The sequence below is a fragment of the Micromys minutus genome, assembly GCF_963924665.1.
Source record: "Micromys minutus genome assembly, chromosome: 1".
Taxonomy (NCBI): domain Eukaryota; kingdom Metazoa; phylum Chordata; class Mammalia; order Rodentia; family Muridae; genus Micromys; species Micromys minutus.
Genome location: NC_137969.1, coordinates 259,268,954 through 259,286,966, shown reverse-complemented (window position 1 = coordinate 259,286,966; position 18,013 = coordinate 259,268,954). Strand labels below are relative to the sequence as shown.

Genomic DNA, 18,013 nt, shown 5'->3' with positions numbered 1-18,013 from the left:
ACAACTTCCAACTAAATTGTTTCTTAGAATATAGATATAACAATTTGATGTTAACAAGAATATATAAGTCGTCACTTCAAATACTAGATATGGAAATTTAAAGTAATAGTAGCAATTTTAAAATTTTACTTTATCAAATTGTTTCTAATCAAAAGTTTTGTTTTACTTAAGATAGTCTGTTTTTGTTCATCAAATAGTACCTGTGATTGTTAATACTTTAAACAAACACACAAAGTTCACTCAGACACTTTCTATTCTGATTCATTCCCTGGATGCTGACCTTTCTTCTTTTACAAAGTTTCCAGGCCTATGTTCCTTATGCTGGAGCCTGAAGTAGCAAATAGCTAATTATTGTTACCTTATCTTGCTACAGAATTCTGGTGCTGGTCCAGACTGTTGTACAATTTCATGTAAAAGTTTTCCTCGTGTAACTTTGTCTCTTAATGTTCCCCACAGAGTTGCACAGTTATCACCTCCTGACCTATGTTCTGGATCTTTCCCAACTGTTAACCTTGATCATGGCTCCTTGGACTCTCTTCTGAAAAATTCTAACTGCTGCTCCCCTCCCTGCCCTTCTGTCAGCCTTGAAGCATTTACTGAGAGATCAACTCTCCCAAATTCCCTAAAAGCAATTCAAGTGACCTCTGAAAGGGGAGTAATGATCCATGGGCCATTCAACCCATCCCTCTTCTTGCCACTCTAGACATTGACTGTGGGACTCAGAACCAAAACAGCTGGACTCAAGCCTTCTTTGCATCAGTTAACCTCTGTGTCAGCAGCTCAGAACTGCCTAACATCCTTAAGGACCAGCTTGACTCCTTGACTTCTTCAGTACTCCAAGATTACAAAGGACCAGATCTGACTGCTGCTAAGGATGGCTTGTATGCCCTCTGCAAACAATGCTGCTTCCATGACAACAGATCCGGACTGGTTTGAAATGGGTCCTAAAGACAGGGACCAGACAAATATTCCTGGTTCCTTCCCATTTAGGTCCTCCTGTTGGCCACTCTTTCTTCCTTCTTATCCCCAGACCTGTTTTCACTCTGTCTTTTAAATGTCTTACTGAACCCTACACCCAAACACAATGTTCTATGTAATGTCTCCCAATAGCTTTCACCGTACAAGAGCTCCCCCATTTGTCCAAGACACATCTGCAAAATCGTCTTTTAGATGCTGATAAAAATTATGGCTAAAAGGGGCCTTTATCCCTTTTGCCCCAGGCCAGATACAATTCTTTATATTAGTCCTCGACTTCCTCTGTTTTCCTCCATTAATGCTCTGTCACTCCCTCCCATACTGTTGGCTCATTTTGGTACACAAAATGGCAATGGGACCAGTCCCTGTCACCCTGAATCAACGCTATGTTCATTCCCCCTCTCTCACTGGCCACTCTTTCTCACCTGCCTCTGCTCCTCTCTCTCACCCTCAATCTTCCCAGGACATCTCCCCAAATTTCCTAGAAATCTCTCTGTAACCAAACAGTCTGCTTTTGGCTCTCCACTAATTATTTTCCACATCTCTACAGGAACACAGGATAGCAATTTCCTGATTTACTGTAGTGACTCAAGGTTAAGACTCACCCTGTCCTCCATAAAGGGAGGACACCCCTCATCAAGGGACTGAGAACTACCCCCTCCAATAAAGACAACAGCTACAACACCCCTGCCCTGCATTTTTATATCTTTTGAGTCAGGAATAATAGTTTCCTGCTAAAGAACTGAACTTCCCAGCCACCGTTATGGACCACGGAAGTCATTTCTGCTCCTATAAGGAGCACAGCCCATCTTCCCCTGTTGGTATTTTAACTGCCCACACACTTGGGTATCGAGACTTCCCCTTACCTGGGAGTGACCATAGTCCCCCCTAAGGTGAGACCAATCCTCTTTTTCTTTCTCTACAGCTTGCTTTTTAGAATAATGTAACCGTATAACACATATTTGACAGGATTGCATGGCATTGTGTAGTAGGCATGATCTAGAGAGGATGTGAAGAGGAGGAGAGCATGTGCCTGTTACACACAAATGCTACACTGCACTGTACAAGGGACCTGGACACCCAAGGATTCTGATATACAAACAGGTCCTGAAGCTTATCCCATGCAGATAACTAAGAGACAGCTGTCCTTGAGTTGTGTCTGGTGTGAACACAACTTCAAAGGCAAAGAGTAAAATGTGAAACCCGGGAGACAAAAGGCACCGGGAGACATTTGGATGTGTGCTGTTTGCCTGTATTGGAAAGCTGTGCAAACAATACTTTCTATGCATTCATAATGTAGATGTGCATTGATCACATTGATCACACACACACACACACACACACACACACACACACACACACACACGAGATCTCGTGCTCCTGAGTGTTTGCATGCGTGCTCATCCTCTGCTGTGTGGAGGCAAGAGGATTTGTACTGATGAGTGCCTTTTTTGATTTACTTTTATATTCTTGAGATAAGGTCTCACTGTGTAGACCAGGCCAGCCTGAACCCCAGAGATCAGCCTGCCTCTGCCTAGAGAGTTCTGTTACTAAAGGTGCCCCAACCATCTCCAGATCCACCTCCTGTTTTGAGATGAAGTTTCTGGCTGAGCCTGGAGCTTGCTATTTCAGGTAAAACGTGTGAGCCAGGAGCCCCCAGACTGCCCTGCCCCTGCCCGCAGGGCTGGAGTTAAAGGTGGGCCGCACCCGGCTTTTACACGGGTGCTGGGGATATGAACTCAGGCACTCATGCTTCCACGGCAGAGGCTCTGCTTAGTGCCAAGCCACACACGCACTTTCAAGAGTCCCCCAATAAGGTACTAAAATGTCATTCTCAACATTCACTGAGTCACTCTTAATTGGCATGCTCTGTACAGTTTCTCTGTTACAACATCAATCACACACAATCCCCATTCTTTGCTAGTGAATGTGGCCCAGGGAAGGAATCCTATACACACAGGTAAGTTTAATAACCATAATAAACGGAAAAGGTAAGACATGTGTCTGCATGGGATGATTTTGATCGTGCACATGTAAGTCAGGGGTATCCTATAGAAAGGAACTTTGACCCACAGCCTTGAAGAATAAACACAATCAGTGGGTAAAAGGGGCAACCACAGGGTCAACCATATGACTTCAGGGTTGGAGCACAGAATGCATGGGAGACATATTCAGAGGAGACACACCCAGAGGGTGATGTGCAAGGACTTTCAACTGACAAGCCTGCGAAGCTCACACAATGAGTGTCAAGGAGCCGTGAACAGGATCTGAGAGTGCCCCTGACTTTCCATGACACCTCCACCACACACACAGCATCTTTTTATTTCCCTAGCTCCACTGCAGCACCATCCCCATATTGTTCAAGTGCTCACTACCAGGTTATAGTGTCTAAGCACACAGCTCGGTGCTTTAGTCTAGTATTTTGACATTTACTTTAAGATATGAATCCTTCAAATGCAAAGGCATAAATATTCAGAAACATGCCTTTTAAACATTTGGCCACTAACTCAGCATAACATTTTTATATCCCAACCCTTCTTATCATTATAAGAAATAGTAGTCATAGTTATAGTAGTCATAGTAATAATTCGATGATGATGATAATAATAATGAAATCTACACCACCACGCTTTCTCAAGCTGGTAAGAGACATAGCGCGCCCACCACTAGGAGACCTACTGAGCAGCGATCTTGATGAATTTCTTCACCAGCTGCACACGCTTGCCTAGCTGGCTGCAGAGCAGAATCTCCGTGGCCACCCAGAGCTGGACCTCGTTACATCTCTGGAGCAGAAGGCTGAGGTTCACAGTGTGCTCTCCACTCCCCTGTCTGCTGAAGGTGAAGTAGATGAGCTCTTGCTGAAAGAAACATGTATATTTTCAGGTCAAGCTGGTGCAAAATTCAATCACTTTATGGGCTGTTTCAAGAGGGCCCTTCTATATCCTTAGTGTGTCAACAGAAAATACGGCACATGACAAGTCAGGTTCAAACTAACTTGTCTTTAGTTCCTCTGTAACCCAGTGCACGCCTCTTACAGGGGTAACCACATCGTACTGGTGCAAGACATTATAAGAAACTTTGTTCAAAACTGTTTGCCTAGAACCCTTATACAACCTTTTCCACCCCCCAAAATAAGGAAGATATTCTGGTACAAAATCTGGAACATTCTCAAGTTTAAACCACAGTTTAGGAGCTGGAGAGGTGGCTCAGTGGTTAAGAGCACTGACTGCTCTTCCAGAGGTCCTGAGTTCAATTCCCAGCAACCACATGGTGGCTCACAGCCATCTGTAATAGGATCTGATGCCCTCTTCTGGTGTGTCTGAAGAGAGTGACAGTGTGCTCATATACATAAAATAAATAAATCTTTAAAAAAAAAAACACAGCTTAAAAAGAAGCCCCTATATATGCCAACAAATGATACTGGTATTTGCTACCACACGTCTGGGCCAATACAGATTATTATAATGTCCTCAGGACCACCCATAACACTGATGAGGCTGATTACTGGAGCTCTCCCCTTGTTTTTTATTAGTAGTCTATGAAAGGCTAAAAAGTTCTTTGAGACTAGGTCTCACCATGGTGCCTAGGTTGATCTTGAACCTGTGACCCCAGTGATTCTCTGGCCTTAGCCTTCCAAGTATTGAAGATTACAGGTGGGCACCACCGCATGGCATCTAGGATGGTGCTGATGGTTATGGTCTAAAAGCTGCACTCTGAGAATTAGTGTTATGAAGACATCGTAAGTCCATAAGCAGAAATAAAACAGAGATTAAGGGCAGCGTGCAGAAGTTCACAAAGGCAAGCCAAGACCGGTAAATATTTAGTGTGGCCACAGGCAAAGCCGTAAAGCGATTTGTTTGCAACTGAGTGCATGTATCTTATGAGAGTAACCAGGCTGCCCAAGCAGAGGCAGATCCTTCTTGACTGACACGTCTGAAGAGGGAAGTCATCAAGCCTGAGTAAGCTCACAACACACTCAAAACGGCTCACAGTGCTGAAATGTTTTAATGAGAAAATATGAACAAATTTTACAGATATCGCAGAATGAAAGGCCTATGGGTCTATTAAAAATCTGTCGCGAGTCCCTCCAGAAGGAAAGACTATGACAGAAGGAAGCGTTTCTTTACATGACGGTTACAGGGTTGTGGCGTTTTTATCATCTGATTCCCGTGAGCACAGCTACCACTTAGCTGTCGGGAGCCCTTTGCTTCTAGTGTAGAATTTATAAACATTATAATATGTCCCCAGGAGAGATGTTCACATACACAAAAATGTAAAATGTATAAGGTAGTATTTGAAGTTTCATAGCATACTCTAAAATTTGTGGAGTATTTCTAAGTAAAAAGACGGATGTATATGTGTATAGAGAGAAATGGAAATCTTAACACTAAAGGTAAAGTCACTCTTCAGTCTCATCGCAACATCATATAGCAGTATAAATCTATAAAGTCACATCCCCACAAGTCATACACATGCCCACAGGGATCTGTACTTATGAACCTAGCACATCCACACTTACCTCATACCAAGCCCAAGACAGAACAAGGACCAAACAAAGCATGGTACATATTCTCCTTTCCCTAGGATGGGGCAGACTTTCAACACCACACCAGCCTAGCACAACTGTATCAACACACAAACATCACAAAAGACAGACCATTTGGCTAAATGTTAAAATGACATTTAGCAGTCCTGTCTTTTTGGTCTCTGCTTACCTCATGGATTGAATTAAACAGACTCCAATCAAAACTCATTAATTCCAGAGCAAGGTCCCAAGTGTTCATTCCCAAAATCCTCATCGACCTTTGCTGGGATTCCTCATTTTCTGCGAAAGGATTCTAAACCAACAGACAGAAGCAAAAGGATCTTCAGTAGTCCTCAATGTTTCACAGTGAATGGGCTGCCTGTAGGAAGGCTCGAGAAACCCAGATTAGAGAAGTAATCTTTTCCGAGTGCACTTAATATTTTCCCTGCTCTGTTCACTGTCAGGGAGTTACAGCCAATTTAGGAAACAGCCCTGCAACAGTCAAATGTGATCAATGACACTTCACCCAGATAGTCTGCCCCTCTCCCTCCCCCACCAGCTCCCACACATCCACAAATCTGATTGTAAAACACAGCCCTGACAGACAGCATAATGAAACTGAAAAGCCCTGGAATCACTTTGGCTTCTGGTAAAAATTAATGTGCCAGGAGGGGTTAGTATAAAAACAAACAAAAGAAATGTCATGGAGCATTTCAATAAAGACAGACATGGCTTGTACAGGAAACTCGCTTTGCTAGTCTCATCTCAGACACACGCTTACAAATTTTATTACAAGGCCCTTGGAAAGTGAAAAATCTGACATGAAATAGAAATAAAAACTATTTTATTTAGAGCCCCTGTGACTAATATATTCTACATAACAACGGTTTTGCTTTGGTTTTCCCTCATGGAGGGAGGGGTGCAATCACGTATTTTGCTAACAGCATTTGCTTCATAATACTGCCTTAAATCTATCATCACGTTTGATGTTATCAAATAAGCAATTTGGCATTTTCTCTAAAATTGCTGTATTTTCTAATTAAAATGTACATTTTCTCATTCGAGAGTTTGGAGTCAGAGTGCTCATGATTTTAAAAGAGAAACTGGCTGTGGTGTGACTCAGTGACGGGCAGTTACACTTGCCTAACGTCTATGGGGTCAGTTTCAAGAATGAGTGTATTTTTAAAAGGACAAGGCCTATTCTGCAAAAATAAATTATGTGTATTACATGCCAGTTTTAGAACTTTGATGTTTATGAAAATGCTTGCTACCAGAACAAAACAAACCAAACAAGACCCTAACACAGCCGACCTTCACAGACTTCCCCACAGGGAAGCCTGCCTTGCAAGCCGAGCGGCCAAGCACAAATGGCATCTCTGCCTCTCTGAGGATGTAGTATTGTCAGGCACCAACTGGATCTGTGAACTTACAGAGTCTGTGGCACTGAGGCCGGGAGCTAAGCTTTCTCAGAGATTGTCTGCTAGGATAGAAATAAAGCCAAAGTGGTCTACAGAACTGATAGCTGAATTTCGAGCTAACCTGGCCTTTGGTCCATTTTAATTTTCCTCAAATTTGTCCTTCAGCACGGGTCTTTTACCATGTGGTTCCACAAGGCTGACCGTTGCCTTATATTTTCTACTCTACCCTCTGGGTTTGATTTTGTGGTCATAGTGAGCCATCACGTCTTAGGTCCCAACCATGCTAAGTAGACTAAGAAGAGGAAATTCCTAAATCTGCTACCCAGAAGGAGCAGCTGTGGAAACCGCTGGAGGGCAGGATGGAGTCTTAGTCTTCTTAGAATGTAGCTCAAAGGCATCTGTTGATTCTCCTGGGACATCACCCGGGCCTACCTTAGACTCTCCGAGAGGCCCTTTATCATAAAGCCCTGGGGGAATTGTACCAGGTAACTATGTGGCTGAAGGAGGAAGTCATGGGGGAGCAGTTGGAGTGTGGGTTTTTCTTGGAAAGAACCCATAAAAGCTGCACTTAGATTGTTTTCTTTCATGGGAAAAAATAAAATCATATCCTTTAGAATCTTGCTCTTCACAGGTGTCTGATATCCCATAGTTACTGACTCACTGCAGGCAGGAAAGGCTGAAAAATCTACCTTTCATTAAGGAAAATGGGACAGTCAAAAGGACAGGCTCCTAGTCTCTCTGTCCAACTGTGAATATTTCTTAACCCCCATGCCCATATGGCTCCCCCAAAGAAGAGACCAAGTCAAGATTCCATAGGACAGGGAGTCACAATTTAAAATACTTTTCTATAAAAAAAAAAAAAAAGAAAGGTAAGGCTGATTCTAGGGAGGTTAATCCCTTAAGTCTGAACTCTGACTTGCAAAAGACATGCCACTTGGTTGCAAGAGAAAATAACTTAACGTTTTCTTTTCCATAAAGCATAAAGACATCATTGAGTCTGGTACTGGTGTTTCAAGTGCCAGCATCAAGGTCCTTACCAAAGTGTCAGCCAGATCTTTCCGGTAGACGTATATGCGACCAGATGCCTCCAGGGATTTGGAAATGGCCAAGTCGTTTGGCTGAAATTCATGCTTTTCTTTATTAAAAAAGAGAGAGAGTAGTTAGAAACAAGCCAGCCTATGCATTGCATATCATGAATAAAACCTGCTCAAGAAAAATTAAAGTATGTAAACAGACTTTGGGTGAGTGTGTTTATTTTTGCATACTTTGACATGGTGTCAGGAATATTACCTCCTAGTGTGACCCCTCCTGAGTTGAACAGGACAGTTTATGGTAGATGGGAAAATCTACCCATATCCCCTTCTGTCTAAAATCACCAAGTAAGTCTCTATACCAGCATATTAAAGTGCACGTGCAATTGTCCCCACACTTACACTAGTAATTAATCCTATATGGCTTTATAATTATAAGCATTTACTTACTGTTTGTATGTCATATTTAATTGGTTATATAACAGCCCATTACACCACCATTTAATCATTCCTCTAACGCTGAACATTTAATGGTTTCCCTTTTCAGTAATATAAATTAATATATGTTAAGTACTAGCACAAAGCCTGGCCCATAACAGCCTCGAGAGATGGTTCTGTCATTTCAGAAGCCATAACATATATTGCTGAAGTCAACAGCCTTGCATATAAATCCCTGTCTGTTTAACATATGAGTGAGCTTTGAAAGACAGACTTCACCCAGGATGAAATTACTGGGATAAAGAGAACATTTGCAAAGCCTTTGTTACAAACTGCTTACGAGTTCTCGTTTTTGGGAAATGGATCAATATATTTCCCTGAAATTAGCTATAAAGCTTGTACAATGAACAACACCAATGACTTTTTGGGAGGCCTGCTTTACATGCAAGTCAAAGGCTGATTCTCTCTGCAAACACTGCCACTGTATTTCCTTACTGCAAAATGCTTTTGTGTTTTTAGGATTATTTTGTTAAATCATAAATGTACAATAGTGGGCTGGGGAGATGGCTCAGTGGTTAAGAGCACAGTCTGTTCTTCCACAGGTCTGAGTTCAATTCCCAGCAACCACACGGTGGCTTGCAGCCATCTGTAATGGGATCTGATGCCCTCTTTTGGTGTGTCTGAAGACAGCGACAGTGTACTTATATACATTAAATAAATAAAAAAAATCTTTAAAAAATGTACAATAGCTTACCTCTATATACACACTTACATTTTTAAAATTTAAAATTTTTATGTCTTATTACATCATGATCCTGGCTAACAGCTGTTCAAAACCTTTAAGGAAAATCTTTAAAAGGGCTTCGCAAGTTACCAGAAGCTTACGAATTTACCATTATTAAAGAAGGAATGCTTCCACACTCTCAGAAAGACCGATAGAAAGAAACAAGCATTAAAGAGCTAAGAAACTCCCAGAGGCATCCTTTACAATCCTTCCTCCACAGTGAGGTAATATTGTTTAAATAATTCAATCCAGTCACAAATGGCTCTGTGCATCTGCTCTGGTGTCTTCTGTCCTGACTGAGGTAAGAGTTTCCTTAACACTGTCATGTCAACAACCTGAAGCTGTTCCGTCACCTCTGGGCTCCCATCCTGTCCTGTGTCTATAGTGGAGCCCGTGGTAAGAAGGGAGAAACTCAGTATGGGTTCCTCCCACTACAACGCCCACTTCCTCCACGTCCTTCCATGTTCCTACTACCACCAGAGTCTCACTCCTCATCGGACCATACTTAGAAGGTTGCTGGCTATAATTTACAAAATCATCAAAATTTTCTCCTCTGGAATAGCCATAACCACCCCCATGGCCCCCACCCTGGTTACTATATCCAGACCCCCCACCATCCTCCTAACCAGGGCTCCATCCAAAATGGCCACCTCCAGGTCCTCCTCCATATCCACTGAGGTCATCCCCAAATCCACATCCACTTGCTTATCCATCAGATCCTTGCCTAAAACTGCTTCCTGGTCCTGGCCCAAAAATGCCACTGCCACCACGAGAAGTTCCCCCAAACCAAAGCTTGTCTAGACAACGCCTTTCTGACTTCTGCGTTGTGACCATTGATGGGGGGATGTTTTCGCAATATACTTTTATCCACAGGATCATGGACATTGAAGGTAACAAAGCTGATGCCCCCTTGCTTTCCAGACTGCCTAGCAGATTCTCACATGGTTCTGGGCTTCCGAGGAGAGGAGTCTGAAAGCCAGGAGCCCATGCCACCGTGAGGAAGCTGTTTGTTGGTGGAATTAAAGAAGACACCGAGGAACACTTTTTTAGAGATTACTTTAAGGATGTGGGAAAGCTGACTGGGGACTCAGTGATAGTTCTCCTCAGTGGGACAATCTCGAGAGGTAAATGATGGTTTTAATTTTACTATTGCTGACAATCATTTAGTATGTTGGTGATTTAAAAAAACATGATACACTTAACATATCTACCTGAAACATATAATTAAACATTCAAAGCTATGTATTCAAATGCTAAATTCTGTACCCCAAGATCTGGTTGCCCCAAGATGAGGAAATTCTCACAAGTGCCGGTTTTTTTGTTATGTGAAGCTTGCCCCACGACTTAAAACCATTGGTTAAATTAAAATGGTTATAGCCAATTATGGGGAGAACACAGAGAGGTGGAGTTTGAGTTGCAGGGAGGGACTACAAGGAGAAGGAGAAACAGAGGGAGAGAGAGAAAAGAGCTTGGAGGATGAGAAGACAGAAAAGAAGGTCTCCATGAATCATGATGGGCCAGCAGTGGAACACCAGGCTGCTGGGGCAGAAATAACCCAGGGAGATTAAACAGCAGGTATCTGGGAGCACAGCTAGGGAAGTAGCCAGTCTAGCATTAGCAAACTAGAACAGGGGTAATCCCACAGTAACCGCAGAGAGCAAAATAAATAAATCATGGTTTGAGTCTCTTTCGGTTGAAGCTAAACAGGGATAAACATAATTCTTTTATTTTACCATGTCTTCCTTCAGCTCAGCCATTCCCATTCTTGGGAGTGTGTTTGTTTTCTTAATAAGCTGTTTCCACTTCTTAAGCTTTTGCTTATTTTTATTTATTTGATGTATATGAATGTATGCCTGCATGCATGGTGGTGTACCCTGTGTATGCAGTACCCAAGAAGGCCAGAAGAGGGTGTCAGAGAGCCCTGTACCTGGAGTTCTAGATGGTTGTAAGCTAGGAATTGAACCTGGGTTCTGGGCAAAAGCAGCAAGAGCTCTTAACTGTTGAGCCATTTCTCTAACTCCCATATCCGTTTCTTAACAAACAAACCCCCAAACACACCTTCTTATTAATGTTCACAGGGTCCATATACTTTGCAAAATTTTGCTTTTATTTCCCATAGGCAATTTGGGGTTACAGGTTTTTCTGGAGCTTTGACCCAGAGTCTCATACAAACAAGGTCTATCTATACTCCACAAATAAGCTACATCCTCAGCCTAGGATGGCACTTTGTTAGGCTGTACAATAAGAATTCTAGGACTTATTAGGCTTAAGGAGAATGGCTTCTTTGCCTTTTGTTTTATTTTGCAAGTATACTTTGCATTGACTGGCCCTTGAGCAAAATGGTAGCTGGAGCAATGCTCTGTCACGTTGGCTTTAGCCTCACATGTATTGAGTCCTCTCCCTGCAGAACAGTTACTGAGGAGAAATGGCACTTCTTTGTACCTGTTCTTCCCATCCCCAACCCCGCATGGTCTACGTGGTTAACGTGGCTCTTCCGTTCTTAACTGCTCACACTTAGTCACTTCTTTTGTATTTTCCTCGGGATTAGTGAGACATCAGATTGTCAACCCAAAGGAAGCCAGTGACATTGCGATCTGACAGGCTCCAGTGAAGCTGAGGTTTGTTCAGGCTGCACAGATCAATAGTGCCGGTTTGTAATCTGCTTGGTCTTACTCAAAACACACAATAAAGTTTCTCAGAGGACAGACAAGGCCCAACAGGAGTAGCCGTTACAGGGTCCTGCTCGCCCAGGCACCTGAGAGGACCTTGCCTCATGAGCTATGGCTTACTGTGCAGTTTCCTGTCTCCCAACGGAGACCAAGTATTAATTTCTCAGCCAGCAAGATGACTAGTTCAAGGCCACCACCCCCCATACGCACACAGTAATTTAATCCTTTAACAATTTCTGGAGTTAATTTAAATACGAAAATGGAAGGCTTACCTAACATTTAAAAAGTGCAAAAAGCTCTTTAATACATTTCAAAAACACTAGCACGTCTTCCTACTCAATTCTGAGGAAATTCAGTATCCAGCAGTACCCTGCTGTTGCCATGGAAACACTTCTGGTAGGCACCTTATATTGTTACTGTGGTCATCCAGCTGCAGCAGAAGGAGGAGAGGCAGCATGCCTACGCTACAAGATGTCCGCTTCCTTCTGGTCGAGATCTAGTGAAAGATTAATACTCAAGGACAGAAAGCAAAGTACCTCCAGAGAACGTAATGGCCACCAGAGCCAGCTCCTCCTCAGCACGCTGCAGCTTCTCTGCCACAACCTTCAGGATCTCCTGGGCTGTACTAGAAACTTTTGCTCTCACGCTGATGTAGGAGTGTTCTGTTATATACACATGGCAAAAGACTGCAGAAGACAAAAACAAACAGTCAGACAAACAAACAGGTCATAATCAGAGAGTGGCGACCACGAGGAACAGACTCACGAGGGCATCGTCTACCTTGCTGTTGGTTTAGGTGTAAAGTGTGAGCAGCTACATGCATTTGGGATGAGTCTGTGCGAGTCCAGCCTGCCCGTGTAAGCTTGCAATGCAGGAGGCCAGTGACGTGCAGGAGCAGCTCACTGGCCTCCCATGCTGCAAGGGATCCCTTGGTCACCTCAGCATGTGCTTGTGACAGATGGTCTGCTAGAAGACACTTGAGACCATGTCCCATAGACTGTACTTTTGAACCCCTTTTTTGAGAGTTGTTAAGAACTCCCAAAGCAGTGTATGAAAATGTCTAAAACATAAATTTTTATTTCACACTCGATTTCAGGACAGTCTCAGTGGCCCCATCAAGAGCGGCACACCTGCTATTAGAACTCTTACAGGTTTACCTGGAAGTGTGTCATTTGCCTTGGTGTTGGTGTGCGACTTTCTCAGACACTTAAGACACTTCCAGCCCTGACCCATTTCAAAGTGCTGATGAGTTTTTAAATGGAGGTCATATTTCTAGCCTTTAAATTTTTTTTTGTTTGCAGTGCTATTAATAATTAGTAGGATATCATCACTGTCAGGATGATTGGGTCCTGGAAAAAACATTTTTCTTTACGATTTGCATAGTAGAGATAGTTTTAATAGTAAGGAACATCTTTGTGACATGGTACTACTGACAACAGCTTCCCTTAGCATATAAACGCCAGGTTCTGTGGACTAAACAGGGCAACAATATACTGAGAAGTTCTATGCTTCCTCAAAGATTAGCAGGGGGTTATGGCTTTTAGATATTTTTTTTGGGCTGTTTAAACACCATCACCAAACTAAACCAGGGATAATTTTCCATAAATGCAAAAGCAGCAAAGCCAAGAGAGTGGGTGGCTGCCACTGAAGTGCCACTGGACACACTCCCTGCACCAGGCATTTGACCACCTTTGCTTTGGTTCAGTTGCTCAAACAAAATGGAGATTCTGAACAAATATCCGGTCTATAAGCTACTAAATAGAGGCTGAGTTTATCCTTGTTTAATAAACTGAGGAACAAGAAGAGGCCCAAGGGCCTTGCTAGACTGAGCCTCTTTGAAGCTCAGCTTAGCAAACTCTACAATTAAGTTATGAGAGAAATGGACAAGGAAGGCCAGCGATTAACGAATTAGGAGGTAAGGTAATTGCATTTGCTCTTTCATTTGGGGCAGAGGACAGTTAACACGAGACAACAGAAAGCTTTCTGCCGAAGGCATCAGACAAGATGCCACAGGACAGACTAGACTAAGACGCTTTGTTTTGGAACTGTTCAAAGAGCTGAACAGATAGTAAGCCTTGCTTCGACACGGTGAAGTTCGTCGTGGGGAGAAAGGTGTATGGGAGGCTTCTCAAGAGCCGTTCACTTCTGTCACCTCCTCTTGTCCATCCCCTCAGCCTTCGCCCAGAAAAGGAACCTCTGCAGTGAGTCAGGCTCTGGGTAACTACGCTAGCGCGTGCAGGTTACCAACAACTTTCTCCTTGTGTGTGGTGAATGCCCAGCCTCCGCGGGCTGTTAAGAGTCCTAAGCACTGACTCTGTCACATACACTCCAGGTATGTGGCAGGCTGAGGAGCCCATGTGAACTTCTCCTACACCCACCCTCTTCCTTTTCTCCATCTTATCTAAGTCTCGGGGACTGACTCAGCTAAGACTCTGCACACTGGCTTCTGTGGCCCTTCTGGTCAATCCCGGACCATGAGCCATTCAGAGTGAAGGTTTAAGGAAGAGAAAGCTGGGTTTGCAGCATTTTTTGTACCTCTGCCGCAGAACGCAAGGCGGCTCTGTGCATGTATCCCCTGTTCTTGCTTCCCAAACTAAGAATATCCCTGGCCGTTGAAAGAGCACCGCATTATCTAATAAAAATGAGCAGCTAAACCAAAGGGAGAAAAGCCGTGCTATTTGAAATCGGCATTCTAGTCAAATGGAATGACTGCCGGAGATGGGAGCTGCAGCGGGGCGTGATCCTGCAGGAGGCGACTCTTGCTCAAGGATACTTACTTTCCTCTGTTTCTGCCACTGTTCCTCTGTGCTGGAGCCAGTTCTCCTTAAGACTGAACTGGTGGAAAAGAGCTTTATTCTGTGAAGAGGGAGAGAAAGAACAAAGAACAAATGGGTTCTTGCCCTCTGGAAGGACACAGCTGTTTGCGACACACTCCAGAAAGAACATGGCTAAGCCGTTATTTTTTTTTTTTTTAACTTGTCAAATCTACCCATCCAGTCTTAAGAGAAATAAAGATTTGCTTCAATCAACAATAAAGTTGCTTCAATCAACAGATGTAGGTGTCGTGATTGTGAGCCTTAGTGTGGAGCTTGGCCAAAGCTGGTAGCAGACATAAAGTCCCTCGGTCTATTCAGTGCATGTTGCTAGAGGAGATTTTAGGAACGCCTGTGATTCTTTAGGAAGACACCTTCTCCATTCCAACACAGGCTGTGAGACACAGTTATAGCAACCCCAGTTCCTGCCTTTTGCATTTTGCACAGAAGAGCTCTGTGAGGACATTTCACACTCCTACCACTGGCTACTATGGTTACTCAAAATATTCAGTCAAGCACCAGCCAGTGTCTCCTCTGGCCCTCTCTCATCGTTAGCTGAAAACACAACACACTGGCTACCATCTCTTCTGACTGCTGAAAGTGTGAAACTCTTCAGAAGGCTTCCTTACTCTTGGAGTAAGGAAAATCCTTCACAAGATTCTTATGTGGATTTAGAGGGAGGGACGTGAATAGTTTAAAATTCAAAATTTTATCAATTTGGGAACAGCAGGAAAGTTCTGAGACTTTAAAATGCACTAAAAATATGCACAGTGTCAAGAAGTCAAGGGTCCGTATGCAAATAGGCCAGAACACAGCAAGACAGGAAAGTATAGGCCAGCTGTGTCCCTGGATTTCCCGCTTGCTCTGTTAGACTTGGGGCAACATTCACTTGGACAGGGCAAACTGTGTGAGCCATATCCCCTTCCCCCAAGCCCCCCAGATCTAAAAGCATTTGCCTACCTTCTTCTGTGGTGAGTATTCATCAACAGTGCTACAAAGAGAAAGGTAGAACATGAGATTCCCATAGAAGACTCATTTTCAAGAACACGGTAGAGAATGTCATTCTTTAAAGAAGGTGAAACAGATGGGTCACTGGTTGCCGAGCCTGATGGCCCAGGGTCTACACAGCAGAAGGACAGAACTGACCCTAACGTCTGACCTCCACTCACGCTCCATGGTTTTGGTTGGCGTGGGAACAGGAAACTGCAAATGAGTGTTTGCTTCCATCATACCGGCCGGTTGGCATTTTGTTGTTATTGTTATTACTAACAGGTGATGTGGAGAGGAACTCACTGTGGATGGTTTGAGCAAGCCACGGTGGGGGTGGGGCTGTGGATGAGCCAGTCAGCAGCATCTTCCATATCTCTACATTAGTTTCTGCCTTGATTTCCTTTGATGATGGACTGTGATCATAAGCCAAGTAAGACCCCCCCCCCCAAGTTGTCTTTGTCGGTGTGTTATCACAAGGGGAGATCAGACTAGAACACCAAGGCATACCCACACACTCAAACAAATAAATAAATAGATAGATGAGTGAGTAAGTAAATAAATGTCATTAAAAAAAAACCCAGGACAAAATAACTCTGGTATACTGGTGCACATCTCTGTAGGCTGAGCAGACACAACATGGTGAATGAACTAGTTTTGTTTTTATTTTTAAAAAGAAGCTACCTATTGAACACATGCATTCTGCTTTCTACCTCCAGAAAGCAAAGCTAATAACTGAGAGGAAAACTAGATTTCTCAGCCTATGGAAACATAGTGCACATAAACAGATGGCATACGCAGTCTTTCTCCTGCCCTGTTCGAAAAAAGACTCTGTGGTGTTGTAATAGATTTGTGGGGGGACCGTTTTCTAGCTAAGTAATCCAGCATTATCTCTAGATGGGTCTGTAAAGCAGGACTGAGGACACTGGGCCTCTCTAATCACTGACCCTGTGTCACTGGGTGTCCCTGAGGGTGATCTCCACTCTGAAGAAAGCTGTGCACACCATCAAGCTAACCATCCACAGCAGGTACCCATCATATTCCCAGAAAGTGACACACTGGCCATCCGAGGAACTGTAGTGACCATGACCCTGGGCCCTAGTCTCACGCTAAAATGGAAAGGCATGCCGTAGTCTTATACCAAATAAACAAGCACCCTTTCTCTCTGTGTGTGTTGGGGACCCTTTTCTCTCTGTGTGTGTTGGGGACCCCTTTCTCTCTGTGTGTATTTGGACCCCATTCTCTGTGTGCATCTGTTGGGGATCCCTTCTGTGTGTGTGTGTACTGGAGACCCTCCTTTTCTGTATGTGTGTGTTAGGGACCCCATTCTCTGTATGTGTGTGTTGGAGGGATAAGCCACAGCTTGGGTTTGCTAACCTTGAGCCTCACCTCTAGCCCAACTGTATCTTAACTCAATTTTCTCATTTCAATTTGCTATTTCCACTCTAATGTAAGATCATAATGGACTGTAGTAGATTTCAGCGACATGGGTAATGTATTTAAGCGCACTAAGCCAGGCATTAAGGTTTCCCAACTGTAACAGGTCTGCCTTATAGTACAGACCTCCTCCAAAGCGGAGATTAACTGTCATAAGGTTTGTCTTTCTTTCCTCTTCTGATTCATTTACTAATTTATAATTCCACATCAATATTAATTAGGCTATTCATATTTAATAGGATGCAGACCGTGATCGTCACAGTTTATCACATGCATTTCTAAAACACTGTCCTCGCACCTTGCATCTGCTTTATCAATGTGCAGCTCTGACAACCGAGATGAAGGCTTGCGCATGCTCCGTAAGACTGATCCACACAAGTCTTTTATTTGTCATGGGGACCCTTCACTGTAGTAAGTCAGGCTTTAAATCTCAAGCCAGTTTTCTCTCTCGAGGGTCTGAACTGGCATTTCCTGAGGAGTGCACTCACGGTCACCCAAGCCGTAAATGTGTCTAACATGATGGTGACACTCTTGCTTTCTGCTACTAAAAATAAGCAACTGCATGATGAACTGGACAAACTCAGCAAAGGCTGCATCTCAGAACGGGATAAGGAGCCCGTGGTTTCATGTATGGAATTAACAGTGGTGCAGCTAAAACCTAGAAAAGCCAGGCGCTGCTGGTCTGGAAGAGACACAAGTGCTGCTTCTGGGACATATGGGCATGGGGACAGTCCCTGGGGAAGCTGGTTTTCTCCAGTCTTTTTAAACTGATATTGAAGCCTCACAGATCCTATAACACACCAAGCCTCTGAAATTCTCTGTGACTCACTGAGACCTATTTATAAGCCCTTTCTTTCCCTATTCCATAGAGATTTCCCACAGCCTCCAAACAATAAGCTAAATATGTGACCTAAAATTAAGGAATCATTTACTGTT

The 18,013-nt window shown here is 43.5% G+C and overlaps 1 protein-coding gene across 2 annotated transcripts in view; it reads right to left on the bottom strand.

The window, feature by feature from the left end:
- The window catches only part of RAPGEF5 (Rap guanine nucleotide exchange factor 5), a gene marked incomplete at its 5' end in the record, with an annotated part of 212,147 nt that overhangs the window by 24,963 nt on the left and 169,171 nt on the right, over nt 1-18,013 (bottom strand). For both annotated transcript variants that reach the window (XM_080940475.1, XM_080940476.1), the window contains 6 exons: nt 3,655-3,833; nt 5,691-5,813; nt 7,956-8,053; nt 12,377-12,526; nt 14,618-14,696; nt 15,614-15,644. In XM_080940475.1, coding sequence (XP_080796601.1) covers nt 3,655-3,833; nt 5,691-5,813; nt 7,956-8,053; nt 12,377-12,526; nt 14,618-14,696; nt 15,614-15,644 — 660 coding nt within the window. The remainder of the gene's footprint in view (nt 1-3,654; nt 3,834-5,690; nt 5,814-7,955; nt 8,054-12,376; nt 12,527-14,617; nt 14,697-15,613; nt 15,645-18,013) is intronic.